This window comes from Hemibagrus wyckioides, linkage group LG25 (assembly GCF_019097595.1).
Source record: "Hemibagrus wyckioides isolate EC202008001 linkage group LG25, SWU_Hwy_1.0, whole genome shotgun sequence".
Classification (NCBI taxonomy): Eukaryota; Metazoa; Chordata; class Actinopteri; order Siluriformes; family Bagridae; genus Hemibagrus; species Hemibagrus wyckioides.
In genome coordinates, this window is record NC_080734.1 from 1,830,892 (window position 1) to 1,845,891 (window position 15,000).

Genomic DNA, 15,000 nt, shown 5'->3' on the forward strand with positions numbered 1-15,000 from the left:
CTGATCTGATCTTTAACCTGATCTTTAATCTGATCTGATCTTTAACCTGATCTGATCTTTAATCTGATCTTTAGCCTGATCTGATCTTTAACCTGATCTTTAACCTGATCTGATCTTTAATCTGATCTTTAGCCTGATCTGATCTTTAACCTGATCTTTAACCTGATCTGATCTTTAACCTGATCTTTAACCTGATCTGATCTTTAATCTGATCTTTAACCTGATCTGATCTTTAACCTGATCTTTAATCTGATCTGATCTTTAACCTGATCTGATCTTTAACCTGATCTTTAACCTGATCTTTAACCTGATCTTTAACCTGATCTTTAACCTGATCTGATCTTTAATCTGATCTTTAATCTGATCTTTAGCCTGATCTGATCTTTAACCTGATCTTTAACCTGACCTGATCTGATCTTTAATCTGATCTTTAGCCTGATCTGATCTTTAACCTGATCTGATCTTTAATCTGATCTTTAACCTGATCTGATCTTTAATCTGATCTTTAACCTGATCTGATCTTTAACCTGATCTTTAACCTGATCTGATCTTTAACCTGATCTGATCTTTAACCTGATCTTTAACCTGATCTGATCTTTAACCTGATCTGATCTTTAACCTGATCTTTAACCTGATCTGATCTTTAACCTGATCTGATCTTTAACCTGATCTTTAACCTGATCTGATCTTTAACCTGGTCTGATCTTTAATCTGATCTTTAACCTGATCTTTAACCTGATCTTTAACCTGGTCTGATCTTTAACCTGATCTTTAACCTGGTCTGATCTTTAATCTGATCTTTAACCTGGTCTGATCTTTAATCTGATCTTTAACCTGGTCTGATCTTTAATCTGATCTTTAACCTGGTCTGATCTTTAATCTGATCTTTAACCTGGTCTGATCTTTAATCTGATCTTTAACCTGGTCTGATGAGCGCAGGGTCCAGTGTTTCGATGCGGTTTGTAGCCATGATGACTTTCACGTCTCCGCGCGAGTCGAACCCGTCCAGCTGATTGAGAAGCTCCAGCATCGTCCTCTGGATCTCACGCTCTCCACCGGAGTTAGAGTCGTACCTGCAGGGACGCAGGAGATCTGATGAGGCTCAGAGATCGGACCTTTCAGTCATGTGTCTAACTAATGTCTGATTGATGAATTAATGTTGATGGATAAAAGTGCAAAAAAAAAAAGAAATCTGAATTTAAATGAAATAAAAAAAAAAGTCCTCCAACAGTCTGTTCCTCCCATCACTTCTAACAGTCTGTAGAAGTTATTGATTGTTTGTTTGTTTGTTTTCAAGAATTAATAGATTAGCTTAAATAATTATTTAAACTAATCTTCATAAAGTCTTTTCCAGATTTTCAGTACAAATTTAAGTTATTTATATTACAGATTTTAATATAAGTGATATTTGTTGAGTAAATAAATAAATATTAAACTGCTCTTTAATATTAAATGTATTATAGAATTTTAAAACATTGTTTATATTTTTTTTAGAAAATATTTAACCAGTTGAAAAAAGAATTTAAAAGCTGACTTGTTTTTATTTGAATTAACTCTATATTCTTCTTCTTCTTATTATTATTATTAGTACTGTTGTACCTCTTGGTCCCGATGGCGTCGATCTCGTCAATGAAGACGATGGAGGGGGCGTGTTCCTCGGCCACCCGGAAGAGCTCGCGCACCAGCTTGGGCCCGTCTCCCAGGTACTTCTGGATCAGCTCGGAACCCACCACACGCAGGAACGTCGCTGACGTCTGATTGGCTACCGCTTTGGCCAGAAGGGTTTTACCTGCAGTGAAGGATTGACCAGAGGATACAGGAACATACTGAGTGACCGGATTTATTCAACCAGGACATTTCATAGTTTTTATTCGTTTATGATCCGGATTAACTTTTAAAGATAATATCTAATAATATTAAATAACGACACAGTGACTGAACATCAGAGGAGCTGATTACAGAACAGAGGAACATGACAGGGATGTGAAGAACACTGGAACTTATGAAGCTGATAGTGAGGATGATGATTATCATGGTGAAGATGGTGATGATGATGATGATGATGATGATACAAACCGGTTCCTGGAGGTCCATAAAGAATGACTCCTTTAGGAGGTTTAATGCCCATCTCCTCATAATACTCCGGGTGTGTGAGAGGCAGCTCCACTGACTCCTGTACATCAGCGCACACACGCACACACACACACACATATACACACATATACATATACACACACACACAGTTTATATATATATATATATATATGATAGTGATGTGGTTCAATAAATAAGGCATGAAACTAATTCTTCATGTGTTTAGGTGTAGTGTAACAGACCCTAGAGTCATGAGAGTCTCACACAAGCTGCTAAATTTCCCAGAATTGTGATGAGAAGGTGTGTGTGTGTTGTGAGCAGGAGGTGTGTGTGTGTGTGTGTGTGTGTGTGTGTGTGTGTGTTCTTGCCTTGATCTCCTGGATCTGAGTGTCCAGTCCTCCGATATCAGCGTACGTCTCCTGTGGAGCTTTCTCCACCTTCATCACCGTCACCAAAGGATCAGTGTCATCCATCAGCACACCAATCACTGCATGGACCTGTTCTCACACACATACACACAATAATAGAGATTGTGTATAATACTTAATAGAGAACATTCTGGAACACATCAGTTATTATATATATCTATATCTTCTCTGTCCACCTTGTGGTTGAGCAGGACGGAGCAGCCCGGCTCCAGCAGGTCTTTATCCACGAAGGACAGGATACTGACATAGTGCTCTGACCCCACTGAGGTGGACACGATGGCGTGATTATCATCTATAATCTCCTCCAGATTCCCCACAGACATCGGAGTTCCTCTCAGATCATCAACCTTTGATCTCTCCTCCTGTTCACACACACACACACACACACTCAGATACTCACAGAGAGAGAGAGAGAGAGAGAGAGAGAGAGGCAGACAGACAGACAGACAGAGAGAGAGACAGCTCTACTGACCTCCTGTTTCTCCTCCAGTGGTTTCATCTGCTCCTGATTCCTGATGAACTCCTCCTCCATCAGCAGATAATCTTTAATACGCTCCTGCTTCAACAGCTTCAGCCTGCACTGAGTGTGTGGAGTCACTGTGTACCACACACACACACACACACACACACACACACAGGAAATTGAAAGAAACAGGTATGTGCTCAGTATTTTCATCTGAAAAAATAAACATAGATCCTATGTGATGATTTAGAATAATATTATATAACAGGTGTAAACACACACACACACACTTAATACCTAAGGGCAGTTTGCTGGCTGCGTCCGGTCCCTTGGTCCTTTTTTTCTTCTTGCCGACTCGTGTGGGGATCGGCGGCTCGTATTTCTTCTTCTTATCCTGTTTGAGATGTTCAGATCATGAGTTCAGAGATCAGGGAGGAGAGAAAGAGATGAGCTCCACTGGAGCTTTCAGAAATTATACAGAGTTTATTGGAAATGTAAGAAGCTGTGTTTCACCTTGTCATCCTTCTTCCCTCCACCTGCTCCATGACCTCCACTCTGATTCTGTCCCTGAGATGGAGAATAAACACAGGTTTAATTCTGAGCTCTGATCCCCGTCTCTGTGGAGCTTCACATGTTCTCTCCGTGTCATGGTGGGCTTCCACAGTAAAGAGGTGAACTGGCTGTGTGTGTGTGTCCTCCAGGCTGTATTTATGGGTCACTCAGTCCTGGTTGTCCAGTTAAAAACAGATTGGAAGCCACATCTCATATTATCTCGTAAATTTAAATTTGACGTCATCTTCCGGCGCCTAGCGTGAATCTTGTTATCTAGTACGAATAACATACTGTATACTCCTGCTCTATTCTGTTCAATTTATTTTACAGTATATCAAAGACACTAATCTACAGACTAAAAACAAACGACTAAAATGTCTCATATTAATATAACCATAACAATAAAACGTATATGTCTAAACGCAATACGGGTGGGAATGTAAAACAACATTTCTTCCACCTCCATCCGTATTAGTAGTATTTTTCAGACGGGAAACCGCGACTAAAAAGAATAACGTTATTGATTTATGCTTATCTGTCTTAATATTCAGTTAAATCATATCTTGACTCAGAATTTTTAATTTTTATATACAGGACCTAATTGTTAAAATCAAAAAGAAATCATCTGGCTGACTCACCATCTTTGCCGGCACTCGTCGCTCATATAATACGTCAAACTACGGATGCTCTTGTAGGACAGAATGGTGAAGTCGTTGGTTGTAGATGATGATCTTACGTAGAGATCGTGTTTTAAATTGTTTTAGGTCAAATTCTTCAAATCAAATGATACATCTGTCATCTGTCATATATCGACGAACCCCAGGGGCAATCTTTAGCATTGATTTGTGATATTTGTTCAAATATATTTAGATTTAGATCATTTTTTTATATTATTTGTCTTTGACACAGAAAAAATCCACCTTACAATTCTGAACAGTTATGAAAGCTGTTTTTAGATTTTTGTGTATCTTTGGAACGGGCCATTGATTATGATACAAACGTTTCTGGGAAACAGAAAACCACCACCTGCTAAATGACTCTGACTCTGGCCTCTGGAGGTAGCGCTTTCGTCGTCAGTCCCATATGGTCTAGCGGTTAGGATTCCTGGTTTTCACCCAGGCGGCCCGGGTTCGACTCCCGGTATGGGAAACTTGACTTTATGATAAGGAACTTGTTGAAGATTCCCAATCTGATTCAGCTGTCCTTTATCCCATCCAATGTTATGGCTATTAAAAAAGTTTGACCAACAAAGTAATAAACTCCACCCAACTCCCAGACTGTCTCTGGTCCATTGCCACAGCAGGCTGTATGTAGTACTACCATGTGTTCTAGTGATAAGGGTTTTATCTAGGTGGCCTGGGTTTGACTTCTGGTATAGAAGCTGTGTCATGGACAACAGTAAATCTAAAAACTAAACCAGTAAACTCACAGAAAGTGTCATTACTGCACCCAGTGTCAATTTTATGAGAACTAATTACAGCTTGTGTCACAGTTGATGGGTGTGGTTTTCATCAAGAAGGTAGCTTTGTTCTGTGACTCTGGTAATATGGGACGTATTATTTTGATCTTGTCTCCCATATGGTCTAGCGGTCAGGATTCCTGGTTTTCACCCAGGCGGCCCGGGTTCGACTCCCGGTATGGGAAGTTTGACTTTATGATAAAAAAATGTTAATGGATCTCAATTTGACTCCTGACTGATTCAACTCTCCTTTATCATGTCCGGCATTATGGGAAATGGCACAGATTGACCCATATAGAGCTCATATTAAAGTCCACCCAACTACCAAATTGTATGCAGTAGTACCATGTGCTCTAGCAAAAAGGATTTTTGGTTTTCACCACATGGCCTGGGTTCAGCTGCTGGTATAGAAGCTGAGTTTGATTGTAAGTGAGGTGCTGAATTGAGCATGACTCAATTCAGCATAAAGCATAAGATGATATAAGTTCTAGGTCCCAGTATACAGTAATTTTCTTCAAAAGTGCATCAAATTATTTAAGGTCCAAGGGTCTTTACTTTGTAGCTGCAGCAACCCCATGTCATATCCATATCAAGTCATGGAGTTTCCCCATCCTTCTTGTATTCTTAGTTGGGTCATGGCTTTTGAGCAGCATGTCTTATGAGGTACAGCACAATGAGGACAAATTTCAGGTGTGAATTTTATTACAGTTTATTCAGTTTGTGTCACAGTTGTGATGGGTGACTGAGTGTGGTTTTCATCAGGAAGGTAGTTATCCTAAATGACTCTGACTCTAGTCGCTGTGGGTGTCATTTTCAGCAGGCCTCCCATATGGTCTAGCGGTTAGGATTCCTGGTTTTCACCCAGGCGGCCCGGGTTCGACTCCCGGTATGGGAAGCTTGACCTTATGATAAGGGAAAGGACAGCTGACTGATTCATCTCTCCTTTATCAATGTCATAGATAATGATGGAGCTTGATTGTCCTTTAACCGAGCTGTAGTTAGTGCATTTTAAGTTAGCTTCAATTTGATGGAAATCAGAAAAAACTATGGTCATTTTATTTAGATACAATTACAACAAATTCCTATACAGAGAGTTGAAACCAGGCTTGAACATTGTGCTACAACATAAGAGACCATCTTATATGTTTGTTTTTTTTAAAACCAAAAACCAGACAATTTCACATTTATGCAAAGAAGGAGTTTTTGCAAGTGATGGAAAATGTAAATGTTGTATAACTGATGTATTGAGACAGTAGAATGTAGATTTGCTGTGCCATGGTCAGAAAACAGGGTGCAGCTAACCAAGGTCAATTGATGGTGTAGGAAAGAAGAAAGGAAAAATAAAAGTATGCTTAGCTGAGAAAAAGTAAGTAGCCAGTGAAAGTTTTTGTAACCTTATATGGAGTTAGTTCATTTTTCCTAAATCTCTGGTTTAGAAAGATGTCTATAAAAACTGAATGTAATGAATGATTGAGTATGATCTTTCTCTCTGAGATTTCTCCTTGGCTCCTGTTGCAGAGCAGGACAATAAAACAGTAACCTTTTTTACTCTTGCCCACCAGTGTGCTATTTTCTCAAGACTTCCACTACAAGCTGGTGCTAACTCACAGGATTTCATGCTTGAAGGGTCGGCTACAGGAATTCCCAGGGAGGTGTACTGCAGGAGCCTTGGAGGCTGTTGACTTCAACTCAACCGCATGATTGACTCTGAGGGTGGGAGGACTCTGGAGCTGGAAAGACAGGATTTGGACCTGGATTTGTGGACAGGCTTGGAACCTGGATAGGTACTTTGTGCAAGACAAGACCTGGAAAAGCACAGCACTAATCTGGGATTAGGTGTAAAGGTATCTTGTTTGTGAGGTTTAGGAAAACCTGCCACCTTGGTGATGACCTCGGTGTAGTGACTCTCAGAAGAGAAAATCAGGTCAAAATAGGGAGAGAAAAGAAAATAGTCTTTCTAAGACAGAGACATTCAACATTGCACTGATATTAATAGCATTGAAATAGTCATGGGCAAGAGTAAATCTAAAAACTAAACCAGTAAACTAACAGAAAGTGTCATTACTGCACCCAGTGTCAATTTTATGACAACCAATTACAGTCTGTGTCACAGTTGTGATGGGTGACTAGGTGTGGTTTTCACCAAGAAGGACGTTTTCTCCTGAGACTGTCTAAGTGCTGTTCTATTAATCTGATGGGCAGAGATTTCATTTCCAAATTGAGATTAAACAAAATTAGCACTCTAGATGGATTTAAAGTGTGTACAAACCAACAAACTGAGTTTCAGGGCATTAAGTTCCTCAGTGTGTATGAGTGGAAGCTCAGCACCTCTGCAGAGAGTTCAGTAAACCATGCTGTCATGGAGCAAATGAGCCTATTCACACACACAATACATGAACATGCATCATCTTCACTGTATGAGAGGATCAGATGTACATTATGAACAAGAACGATTTGGGAAGTGGAAAGATGCAGACATGTTAATGTTAAAGATGTTGTATTGGGATGACCACTGGTGTACTATAGAAGCAAGCCTCACATTCACTACAGAAAACTCACACACTGTCAAAGCATTTAGAAGATGAGTGGAAAATATGGAGAGTGGCCACTGAAATGTGTAAAAACCTAGCCTAGACCCCACTCTATCTTACAGCAAAAGTATGAAAGCTTATAGTATGATTATAACTCGGATAACCTTTGCTGACATAACAGTTGAGATAATACCACAGGCAAACACAGTCCACACATTTCTACTGATGATCCCCTTTTAAGCACCGTTCCAGATGCACATAAACTCCAATTTGATTACAGACCTTTTAAAATGTAGTCTCCCTAATTTTATTGGTCCTCCTTTTGCTGCCAAAACAGCCCTGACCCGTCCTGCACTGTGTGTTCTGACCCCTTTCTATCAGAACCATTAACTTCTTCAGCAGTTTGATCAACAGTAGCTCGTCTGTTGGATCGGATCACACGGGTCAGCCTTCTCTCCCCACGTGCATCAGTGAGCCTTGACCGTCCATGACCCTGTCACCGGTTCACCACTGTTCCTTCCTTGGGCCACTTTTGATAGATACTGACCACTGCAGACCGGGAACACCCCACAAGAGCTGCAGTTTTGGAGATGCTCTGATCCAGTGGTCTAGCCATCACAATTTGGTCCTTTTGGTCAAACTCGCTCAAATCCTTACGCTTGTCCATTTTTCCTGCTTCTAACATCAACTTTGAGGACAAAATGGTCACCTGCTGTCTAATATATCCCACCCACTAACAGGTGCCATGATGAGGAGATACTCAGTCAAAGTCAAAAGTCAAAGAAGCTTTATTGTCACTTCAACCATATATAGCAGATGCAGTACACAGTGAAGTGAAACAACGTTCCTCCTAGACCAGAGGTGCTACACAGACAAAGTACAGTGATGGAGACAAACATAGAGCTATAACATAGAGATAAAATAATTAAACTATAATTTAAAAATTAAAATTAAACTAAAAAATTAAACTATACTTAAGGTGTAGTCTTTAAGAACTAGACATACAACAGAAGTGCACAGAAAGACAAGACAAGACAAGACAAGATATAATATAAATATATATAAATGTAAAATGACATGTGCATGCAAACAGGACAATTTAGTGTGTGTGTGTGTGTGTGTGTCTGACTATGTCCAGCACAGTTCAGTTCTTTTTCTGTGCGTGTGTGTTATGTATGTGTGTGTGTCCGTGTCCAGCACAGTTCATCATCAGCATCAGCAGTCTTATTCACTTCATCTGGCACTGCTCACAATGTTATACCTGATCGGTGTATAATGGCAAAACCTAAAACAAAAAAACTACTATTATTTTTAGGCATGTGTTCTTATTACAGAACCTTCATACCTAATTATACAATCCTCAAGGCTCACTTGAGTGCAGTAGCTCATGAGAAGGATCTACAGTGCACTTAGTTGGACACCTGAAGCAGAAAAGGCCTTCATAGATTACAAGCTATCCTTACAAACCACACCCACATTAGGTATACCCGATACCATTTAGGTATAAACAAACCATTCACACAGACAGTAGATGGGTGTATGACACCAGTTTTATTACAAGACCATAGTGAAAATTAAGTAGGCTATTTTTCAGTTAAACTGGATGGCAGCAGGTGGCCTGACTGTGAGTTTCAGAGCTGTAGAAGCTGCTAAAAAAGCGGTCAGTGCTTTTAAAGGTATTGTAGGAGACAGTAAACTTACCCTTTAAGTTCCACATGCAGTATCACTTCTTTTCCTTGAACAGAAAACAGTAAATACAACACGATGGCTGAGATACAATTACATGAAATGCTGAATTTCAAAGTGAAACGCTGTACTGTACTAAACCCTGCAACCATTCTTCCCACAGAAGAAGACCGTAACCAACAGAATCGTGTTACATTGTTAATGAAATTTGTTTCCCCCAGGTCTGATTTGCAGGTGAAACCGTTGCAGAATCCAGACTTTGAACTGATTGTGGACAGATCAGCCTACGGAGATCACAAAACCTTCCGTAACTGTGTAGGATATGCCGGAGTCACACAACAGGAAATAGTGAAAGCTGAGCCATTGCCTGGACACCTCTCTGCACAAGCAGCAGAGCTGATCTCCTTAACAGAAGCATGGAATTTAGCCCAAGGCAAAAACCATCATCATTTATACAGACAGCAGGTATGCTTTTGGAGTAGGACATGATTTTGTGGAAACAGAGGTTTCACTACTTCTTCAGGTAAATCAATCACACACAGTGGCCTGATTTCTGAGCACCTGGATGCAATCTTATTACCAAAATCTATTGCTATATGTACATTTGAAGCAAATATGGGAAAATTATTGCATTTCACAGTGTAGCACCAAAGCAGATGCAGCTGTGCAAGAATCCTCTGTGTGCAAAGAAACATTCATGATCTTCAGCTTACAATCCACAGCAGAAGAAAGAGCAGCATGAAGAAAAGCAGGAGGTGTGGAAAGAAATGAGGTTTAGTACAGCCAGAGTGACAAACCCTGTTTACCCAAGAAAGTGTAAAGCAAGACCACGCATGAAAAGGAGCATTCCAGGTACTCCTGACCACGCGGTGAATGTTGCAGAGAGAGTGATGTGGATTCAGTTTAGCAACTGTCCCAGTCCGAGATCTTGACAAAAGAACAGATGACCATCAGAACGACGAAGAGCACATGGTGACATGCTAGTAACCTCTCCCGTGGGCTCCAACTGACTCTCTATGACATGTAAAGTGTCTGGGTCAAAACAAAGGGGCGTGAAGCCTGTGATGACAGATCAAACTTCCACTAAGTGTAACACGTAGGTAACAATGTTTAGTACGTGTCTAAGTAACATCCACATGGATGCAGGACCCAAGGTTTCCCAGCAGAACACTGACTAATGCAGGACACTGCCTATGCCGACTCGCCTTCTTCCCATAGTGCATCCTGGTGCCATGTGTTCCCCAGGTAAGAGACGCACACGCACCCGGCCATCCATGTGATGTAAAAGAAAATGATTCATCAGACCAGGCCACCTTCTTCCATTGCTCCGTGGTCCAGTTCTGATGCTCACGTGTCCATTGTTGCTGCTTTCTGTGGTGTACAGGGGTCAGCACGGGCACCCTGACTTGTCTGTGGCTATGTGGCCCCATACACAACACACTGTTCTGCACTGTGTATTCTGACCCCTTTCTATCAGAACCAGCATTAACTTCTTCAGCAATTTCACACGGTCCAGACTTCAGGAATGAAGAAAGAAAGGAAAGAAAGGAAAAATAAAAGTATGCTTAGCTGAGAAAGACAAAAGTAAGTAGCCAGTGAATGTTTTCGTAACCTTACAAGGAGCTTTGCTAAATCTCTGGTAAAAACTAAGCATAACTAATCCTTTCTGAGATTTCTCTGAGAGCGTCAGGTCCTTTTGTGCAGCAGTACAATAAAACTCTTTTTTTTTTTTTTTTTTTTACAATTGCCCGTACCTACTAGTGAGTGATATTTTCTTAAGACTTCCTCTGCTTCACCTCACTGCTGGTCATTCATTATTATTATTTTCATTCATTACTTTTCCATAAACTAAATGTCCTCATTGAGTCAGTCAAATGGATATTACCAACACATTCATTCTGTTTTTGAAATGTAAAATCTAATCTAATCACAGTTCCAGCTTTGTGTCAAGAAACATGTGTACACGTGTTTTATGCAATTTGAAAACTTTAAATAATAAAAGTATGCTACAAAATATTATTTACAAAACAACAAAAAATCAGAAGGACAACACTTCTAAGTTCCCACTAACACTACACTATGTTGGCAAAAGTTTTGCCTTTCCATGCACACACCAAACTCACTCATCCATGTCTTTATGGACCTTGCTTTGGTCACTGGTGTGCAGTCATGTTGGAACAGGAAGGGGTCATCCCCAAACTGTTCCCACAAAGAGCATGAAATTGTCCAAAATGTCTTGGTATGAAGCTGAAGCATTAAGAGTTCCTTTCACTGGAACTAAGGGGCCGAGTCCAACCCCTGAAAAACAACACCTGAACTCAGTGATCTATACTCAATACTTTTGGCTATAGTGTAGGGAGGTGCTACAAGTTTTGGTTTCATTATTATTATTTATTATTATTATTATTATTAATAATAATAATAAATAATAATAAATAAAATGTATTATTAAACGTTCAAGCCGTTCTAGGGTTACTATGGTTACGTACACGCCTTGCTCAACTCTCCAATCAGCGAGCCGCTCGTGAGAAAGACTGCCAACCAATCACAGCGCTAGAGGCGGGTAACTGTTTGGACCAATCATGACGCAGAACGGCCGGTCCGAGGAACAAACGACAGCGCGTAGTTTCGGAGATCTCGCGATACCTGGCGCAAAGCCCGCTTACTGCCCGTGCCCTATGGTCTCGCGCATCCTCAGGTCGGTATATAAAGGCGGAACGGCGACGGGAGCAGGACGGCTGGGACCGAGCAGCCCCGGACTGAGATATATATTATATAGATCGTAAAACAGCTGGGTGCTTTATTTATTTATTATTTGTCTCCGACTACTTTTTAAAAATATTTTAGCTGTTTTTGAAGTTCTTAAACTGGTTGATTTTTTTCCTCGGTTGTTGTGTGTGTGTTTTTTTTTTTTAACACTACGGTAGTTAAAATGGCGAGCTCGGCCAACTCGAACCCAGTGGTAAGGACCCCGATCTCAGACTCACGGCGCTGAATACTGGCAAAAATAAACAAAACAGAACAGTAATCCATGGTCAAAGCATTGCCGATGGTAGTCAGATGCTCAGTGGGGTGTTTTTTCTTTTCAAAAACAATTATTCCCATTAATATTAATAAAACAAGCTTAGCCACACGAAATCGGCCATTTTAACTGTCTCTCTGGAAAGCAGCTGTTCTATTAAATTGGGGATCTCCATTTAATCTAAAGTTGATTTATTGCGTGCTATTGTGGTTAAATACATGATTATATTGATTGGTTGATTTTTAGGGAAGTTTTGCGAAGTTATGTGAGTCAAATTTAGTCTTTTCTGGGGCAGTTTTAAGAAAATAGATCGCGGAAATAAATCATTCTAGCTTAATTGTCGGTGTGAAAAATATTTAAGCGAGCTTCCTTTTATAAGAAAAACATATGGGATTTTTTCAAGTTGTCACTTTTGAGTCAAAATCAATAGGGAACCTTCTCCATATCTGAGGATTTTGCTTGTAAGGTGCACTTTACGCCATTTTGGTAGCTGTAGCTGAACCGCCGCCATGTTTGTTCACCTCGAATGCTGCCAAAATATCAGATAAAACGATTATTAATTTATTATTATTATTTTTAAATGAGAAATGAATCGGTGTGGAAGTGTGTTCGGAAGCGGAATAACCTCCGTAATGATGTGTGTGTCTTCAGAGTGTGTGTGTCTCCTCCTTTCCGCAGGCTGCTTTTATACACATACACAGTGTCTAATATAGACTCCGGGAAGATGGGAAGGAGTTTCACGCGCCACGTCACACGCTCACGCGCTATATAAACCCCCCCAACTCAGCACGCGCTTTAAATAGAGCTGCATGGGCTCGTGCGTGTGTACCCTGAGCACGGGCTTTAAATAGTGCTTTTATGTTCGGGTTTAAATCTGTTTTGTTTTTTGAATTGTTAAATAGTAAAATGGTCGTAAAACCGTTATGGAAGAATATCGGAATAATAATGATTTTTATATATCACTGTTTCGATATTCTTGTATCACGGTTTAACGATAATTTAATTTTCCTGTAATGCAGCATTGTGTCTTTCATCCTTTTCCGTATTTTTGTGTATGTAAAGATTGCAATATGCACAAATACAGTGACGCTTTGTGTTTGTAAACAAAACAAAAATGCATGCATAACCTGCTTGCAAAAGTATCCTAGCAACCTGATGTTCTCTTAGCACTAAAAGTCGGGCTGTGCTGTAATGTGGCTCTAGATGATCCTTATGGCTTGACGTCTCGTCAGTGGCTAAACGATGCTAAGCGGCGGTCTAGCCTGGAGTATGCAGAAGTTTGCACTTAAACTATATTGGCAAAAGTATTGGGACACCCCTCCAGATCATTGCGTTCAGGGGTTGGGCTCCAAGCCTTAGTTCCAGTGAAAGGAACTCTTTCTCACAGAGTCCTGACCTCAACCCCATAGAACACCTTTGGGATGAATTAGAGTGGAGACTGTGAGCCAGACCAAAACTGGGACGTCTGTCTTTACATGCACATGAATGTAATATGGAGTTGTCCCGCCCTTTGCAGCTAGAACAGCTTCAGCTCTTCTGGGAAGGCTTTCCACAAGGTTTAGGAGTGTGTTTATGGGAATTTTTGACCATTCCTCTAGAAGTGCATATGTGAGGTCAGGCACTGATGTCGTGATGATGAGAAGGTCTGGCTCACAGTCTCCACTCTAATTCATCCCATACAAACAATTACAACACCTGAATTCAATGATTTGGAGGGGTGTCCCAAAACGTTTGGCAGATATAGTGTTTATCATAGAACCTGTACATTTATGATGATGTATGTGAGAATGTATAAGACGTGATGTTTAACAGCTGCAGCACAGTAGATGTCACCCTGGAGCAGAAGAACGAATCATGTCTGTTATAGGCAACTCCTCAGTACGACATCACATAAATGTCTAGCATTTGCTAGCTAGTTTCTTTAGTTAGCTATCTTGCAAAGATCTGAGCATGTCGCTGTCTCACTGCTGCGATTTGCCGAGAATTTTATATTGTAAAGAGTCATAAATGGATAAAATGTACATGGTTGAAGGTTGAAAAACAAAAGGTTACATTATAGGAGCACTCACTTTAAATTACTAAGGTGAAAGGTTCACACGAAAAGAAGTCTGAAGATTTCTGTAAGTTACTGTTACAAAGCTCCGACACTGGAGACTCCTTCCATAACATACGTGCCCCTGTAAATGAGCCGTTGCTATAGAAACGATAAGGTATCAGAGCGAGGGCATTAATATAAACCTGCGCTACAGTCAGAGCTGCTGTTAGAGAGAATTAATCAACACCTGATCCACCAATCAGAGTCCAGGACTCAACAACAGCGCTGTGGGATTTATTATTATTATTATTATTATATTTAATGTCTGTACTTTTTAGATTGTATGATTTTATCAGTCTGATTTGTGTTGCAGCCTAAACTCTATAAAACTGTGATGGAGGACGTGATTAATGAAGTCCGAGAGCTCTTCCTGGACGAGGGTGTGGACGAACAGGTTCTAATGGAACTCAAAACAGTAAGTGAGGAAACACTGAACGTGTGTGTGTGTGTGTGTGGTCAATCTGTGTCGGAAAGGCTTCAGGGTTTTATGAGTTCTTAAAATAACAGCTTTAATCTGTTAATCAGAATAATCTGATTATTATCACACTAGTACAGATTCACCAAGCTGCTTCATGCTGGTTTTACTGCAACGAGCAGAGACTCAAACATTTATATATACACACCTATCAGGTATAACATTATGAGCAGTGAGAGGTGAAGTGAATAAGAC

The 15,000-nt window shown here is 40.3% G+C and overlaps 2 protein-coding genes and 3 non-coding genes across 5 annotated transcripts in view; 4 read left to right on the forward strand and 1 right to left on the reverse strand.

The window, feature by feature from the left end:
- The window catches only part of LOC131345756 (26S proteasome regulatory subunit 4-like), a 10,220-nt gene extending 5,945 nt beyond the window's left edge, over positions 1–4,275 (reverse strand). Inside the window, exons 1-9 of the mRNA XM_058378810.1 lie at positions 4,176–4,275; positions 3,499–3,552; positions 3,283–3,379; positions 2,995–3,119; positions 2,699–2,884; positions 2,463–2,591; positions 2,077–2,173; positions 1,600–1,789; positions 922–1,073 (exon numbers count right to left, since the gene is read on the reverse strand). Of these exons, the coding sequence (XP_058234793.1) occupies positions 922–1,073; positions 1,600–1,789; positions 2,077–2,173; positions 2,463–2,591; positions 2,699–2,884; positions 2,995–3,119; positions 3,283–3,379; positions 3,499–3,552; positions 4,176–4,178 (1,033 nt within the window). The 5' untranslated portion in view covers positions 4,179–4,275. The remainder of the gene's footprint in view (positions 1–921; positions 1,074–1,599; positions 1,790–2,076; positions 2,174–2,462; positions 2,592–2,698; positions 2,885–2,994; positions 3,120–3,282; positions 3,380–3,498; positions 3,553–4,175) is intronic.
- Positions 4,276–4,614: 339 nt separating this feature from the next.
- On the forward strand, positions 4,615–4,686 carry trnae-uuc (transfer RNA glutamic acid (anticodon UUC)). The gene has a single exon. It is a non-coding gene; the product is annotated as a tRNA-Glu (tRNA).
- Positions 4,687–5,109: 423 nt separating this feature from the next.
- trnae-uuc (transfer RNA glutamic acid (anticodon UUC)) lies at positions 5,110–5,181 on the forward strand. Its single transcript has one exon. It is a non-coding gene; the product is annotated as a tRNA-Glu (tRNA).
- A 638-nt stretch (positions 5,182–5,819) lies between these two features.
- trnae-uuc (transfer RNA glutamic acid (anticodon UUC)) lies at positions 5,820–5,891 on the forward strand. Its single transcript has one exon. It is a non-coding gene; the product is annotated as a tRNA-Glu (tRNA).
- A 6,041-nt stretch (positions 5,892–11,932) lies between these two features.
- Positions 11,933–15,000, forward strand: part of gtf2a1 (general transcription factor IIA, 1) — a 21,639-nt gene continuing 18,571 nt past the window's right edge. Inside the window, exons 1-2 of the mRNA XM_058378818.1 lie at positions 11,933–12,175; positions 14,644–14,745. Of these exons, the coding sequence (XP_058234801.1) occupies positions 12,146–12,175; positions 14,644–14,745 (132 nt within the window). The 5' untranslated portion in view covers positions 11,933–12,145. The remainder of the gene's footprint in view (positions 12,176–14,643; positions 14,746–15,000) is intronic.